Below are 4339 nucleotides of genomic sequence, written 5' to 3' on the forward strand. Positions count from 1 at the left end.
GTTAGTGGTAATCCTTATCTTTTTATTGTAAATTTCACTTCATAAAATTTTAATTCCACAAATAACTTGTTTTCTTATGATGGGAATTAATGATGTACCGTGCATTGAATGGCACAGTTTTGGCATACAAATAAAGCGCTCTTGAACGCTGTCATCAGTATTAAAAGGCATTAAGGCTGGACGGTTTTGCATTAAGGCTGGAGCATTAAGTTGGACGTTTTTTGCATTAAGGTTGGAGAATTAAGGCTGAACGGTTTTTATTCAAACCTTGTAACCGTAGGTGGATTTAGCCTATAAAAGCAATGCTCCTTCTCTCATTCGAACACATTCTATCTTCTTTCCTCCCGTCCAGAAATTGCTTTGTTTTCTTTGTAGTCGGTAGTTGGTTCTGTTACAAGTTTAGTTCGTCGAAGAAGTTCTTTTGATGCAAAGCTCTTTTTATCCTACCGTTGTATCCTGGGAGATAAATTGCTCGTCAGTTTTTCAGCACCCGTGAGAGAGCAATATTACTTTAAGGAAATCGTCGAACGGTCCTCGACGTTTTCTTCTTTTCTTTATTTCTGTCATTCTTTTGTTCTACTGTGTTGTAGTTTATTATTTTATTTCATCCATATTTTTAATATTTTATTTTATTATTTCTTCTACTAAGTTTATCTATTTTTCTCGAAAAATTAAATATTTTTACATAATATTTTCTAACAAACATAAAGATGTATTTGACACATGGTGAGAATGTAGATATTCTAACATCCCTTTTATAGTGCGACACATCACTACTTTTTCTAAACATGGTTCCAATTACTTCAATTCCTTCTTTAGCACTGCTTACAAAGTTGATGTTGACCCGCTAAAAGAAAGAAAGTAAAAAAAAGTATTCCCGGTCATTGCACACCCATAGTATTTCATTTTAAAACAGATAAAGTTAAAAATATATATATATATATATATATATATATATATATAAATAAATAAAAATTACGATATGTGTTAAATTTAGGCCACTCTTATTTTTTTTTTTTTAGAGGATACTCTCACATCGGAGATCGCTCTTTGGAGACGCCAAGCCATCAAGACTTTCTGAATGGAAAGATGTGCCGCGTAACAGTGCCGACCCTGGGCTAAGGCGGGCTAAGCCCAAAGATGTCTCTGGGGTCAGAATACTTTCGGGAATTTATTGTAAATTTATAAAAGTAATCAGTCACAATCAAGAGCATCCTCCAATATCTCCTAAGAAGTTCAGAGTTAAGAAATTTTCCTAATTTATGGAATAGCGTTTGACTGCTTACAACAATTAATTTGGCTGTAAAATGTTATATTTATTTTTTATTGTTATCAAAAGGCCCCAAAATGTTTATTCGCTTAGGGCCCCGGATGAGATCGGGCCGGTCCCGCCGCGTAAGATTGAGTCAAGTAGAATTAATGAGATAAATCCATTTTAGGGATTAAATAGGAAAAATAAATTTATGGGGATTACGGATATTTAAATCAGAGTTACTTATATAATAGGAGAGAAATGGCCAAGTCTTTAATAAGAAGACAAAAAGACTAGGAAGGAAATCACCACTCGAGTAAGAGATACGACGACGATGATAATGATATATGTAAAAATATAAATTCATAAAATAATAGGAAATATTTTTAATATACTATTTGTATCGGAGGGATAATATATTATTATATGAACTATAAATACAACACCCCTACACAAGTCTCCCTTGGTTCGATCATTTTTGACTTCTCTCTCTCTCTCTCTCTCTCTCTCTCTAAAAATGATGATGAGACAAAGAAGAGAGTGCCACCGATTTCAGGAGAATATGCAGCAAAAGAGAGGCATAATGCTGCCGATGCTGTGCTCGAGACCCTCCATCAAAGACGTCCACGTCATCCACCGCCAAAACGACACGTCGTCCAAGGCCGACCCAACCTCCCCCAAAATCACGTGCATCGGCCAAGTCAAACGCTGCTCCAACAGCCACAAAGCCGGCGTCGTTTTCCCGAACCCCCACAGCCACAACCACAGGCGACCAACCAGCGACGGCCACGTCAGCAAGGCCCAGCAGTACTCGAAGCTGAAGAGATTCTTCTCCGGAAGAAACCTGATCGCGTCTTCTTCTTCTTCGCCGATGATCGTTGCTGAGTTGGACCCGCCTCTGCCGGTGGTGAAGAGACCCGTTTGCGATCAACAAGACCACCACAGCCTGTGGAACCGGAGGTCCGGCGGGGCGGCACTCAAGAGCTTGCAGCTCCACCGTATCCATGACCATCGTCAACCCACCACCGTCTGATCAAAACCCATCATCATCATCATCATCAATTTGTGTGAGTGTGTTTTGTATTAGGGGATTAGTTGTACCATGTAATTATTTTGCTGAAAATATACCAATTTTTTATAACTATATATTTACATTAATAATAGCTTGTTACAAATAGTTTATTATGTGGTTATATTTGTCCTTTTTAAAGATTTATGTGTATAAAATGAAGAAATTACTATATTGAAATGGGTCGGTAGGTAAAGCTAAGAGGGGGTTTTATGTTTTATACTTTGTAGGTTACAAATTTACCAAAGCCGACATCACACATGTCAAAAACTAATAAGATAAGTTATGATGAAGCCGACAGTGATACCAAGCATAATTATTTTTTTCGTATGTGTGATAATTATAAACTATTATTTTGGATGAATTTTAGTGCAAGTATGACTTCGTGAGCATTTGAGATCGTATATAAAGACTAAAGAGGTTCAAAAGAAAATTGAAACCACATGCCGCTTAGTTGTACCAAGTCCTGTCTTTTTGTCTTTTAGCTTAGCTTGAGAAATAAGACTTAAAATTTTTATTTTTGAATAAAGATTATACATATTAGTGTTTTTCATTTTTAAACAATGACTCTTTAGAAATTTCGCTTTCTGTTGGACCTATTCCGATTTCTGGTATTTACAGGTTAGGTACAAATTTTGCACTAAAAAAGTTGCTCACATCTAAATACTTAATTAGAATGCGGTCAAAGGGAAATGAAGGGTCAAAGGATATAATGTAAAGAAATTATTGAGCAGCGCACAAAAGTTACATTCGTTGCGGCATTCGAAAATCAAAGTGAAGAAGATGGGTTGAAAGGTTCTGCTTGGAGTGAAAGTGTCGCGTGAAAGAGGTTTTAACTCGCTTCCCGCCATTTACTATAACTGTCCGCGAAAAGGACAAAATAATAATAATAATAATAATAATAAAAGCGTAAGTGACACTTTTGAGAAAGGCATGCTTCTAGATCTCTGTTCTCTATGAAAAAAATAAATTATCATAGCCTAAAACTCTCGAGAAATTTGATGTCCATAAAAGTGCCCTACAAGACAGCAACTTTGAAGTGCAGGTTCAAATTTCAATGTTTTGATCTTAAAGCATGATTAGCACGAGCATATAAGCAAATCCTATCAGATGACATAGAAATAGCAGACAAAACTCTCGTGATTTTAAAATGTAAGACTGTCACTTCCTCACATTCCCTAAAGTTCTACTTTCCCATTAATGTCATCTCTCAAGCGGGGCTTTGACATATTAGCTTCATTTCCAAAAAAAAATGTGAGGCCTTTTTTTTATAGTGAAGAAAAATATTTGGGCTTTATTCCACTAAAAAATTTGAGGTCTTAAACTATTGTCTAAGTGGCCTAAGACTCATCCTGACTATCGGTACGGAAGATAACGGGAGGGAGGACTTCCGTTTCCTCAAATTGCCACACTAAAATTGTTGTTTTCCGTGCCTACAAAAGTGGCAGAAAGAATTCCGACACATGTCGGTAATGGTAGTTGACGCATACGAAAAAAATGGTTTCCGCAAGTTTGACTCTTTTTTTTAATTAAATTTGGGTCATTGGATGTAAAATCCAACGGCCCATATTCAGTTTGTCATTAATGATATCAGTAATTTTTTTCTCATTTTTTCTTTGATTTCCGATGAGATTCTTATGGTATCGGAAATTACCACTTCCGATAGCACGGAAGTTCCAACCTTGACAGAAATAAAATTTCTGTTTCCATAAGCGGTTCTTTCCGTACCGTCCAATAACCAGGAATACCTAAGGCTTTGACCGGTCCTACTCTCAAGCAACCAATGGAAAATGAGCATAATACTCTCTCTCTCTTTCTCTCTCTCTCTCTCTCTCTCTCGTTTATTTAGGGAACAAAGGCTCTCCAGCTCAATTGTCCGGATGAGAATAGACAAATATGATTGCGCGGTTAGACTGAGGAATAAGGGCGTGCAAAAAAAGTAGTTAAAAAAACCATAAATTAGAGTGAATCGCTAATTGTTTTTAATTGATGGTTCAATCTAAAACAATTTGTCTAAT

At 36.3% G+C, this 4339-nt stretch overlaps 1 protein-coding gene across 2 annotated transcripts; it reads left to right on the forward strand.

Annotated features, from left to right (window-relative positions):
* The first annotated feature begins 1412 nt into the window (after positions 1-1412).
* On the forward strand, positions 1413-3234 carry LOC149391035 (myotubularin-like protein). 2 transcript variants are annotated; one of them, XM_089620615.1, is made up of 2 exons: positions 1413-2319; positions 2997-3234. In XM_089620615.1, the coding sequence occupies exon 1, from the start codon at positions 1770-1772 to the stop codon at positions 2283-2285; it is 516 nt and encodes a 171-aa protein (XP_089476741.1). In that variant the 5' UTR covers positions 1413-1769; the 3' UTR covers positions 2286-2319; positions 2997-3234. The 2 variants fall into 2 exon arrangements, with proteins under 2 accessions (XP_089476741.1, XP_089476742.1); XM_089620616.1 differs by lacking the exon at positions 2997-3234 and adding an exon at positions 2943-2971.
* The last annotated feature ends 1105 nt before the right edge of the window (positions 3235-4339 follow it).

This window comes from Urtica dioica, chromosome 7, assembly GCF_054948205.1.
Source record: "Urtica dioica subsp. dioica isolate 48M chromosome 7, U.dioica_male_clone48M_v1_H2, whole genome shotgun sequence".
Lineage (NCBI taxonomy): Eukaryota > Viridiplantae > Streptophyta > Magnoliopsida > Rosales > Urticaceae > Urtica > Urtica dioica.

Coding starts and splice junctions, on each gene's coding strand:
- LOC149391035 (XM_089620615.1), top strand. CDS start 1,770: ATGATGATGAGACAAAGAAGAGAGTGCCACCGATTTCAGGAGAATATG.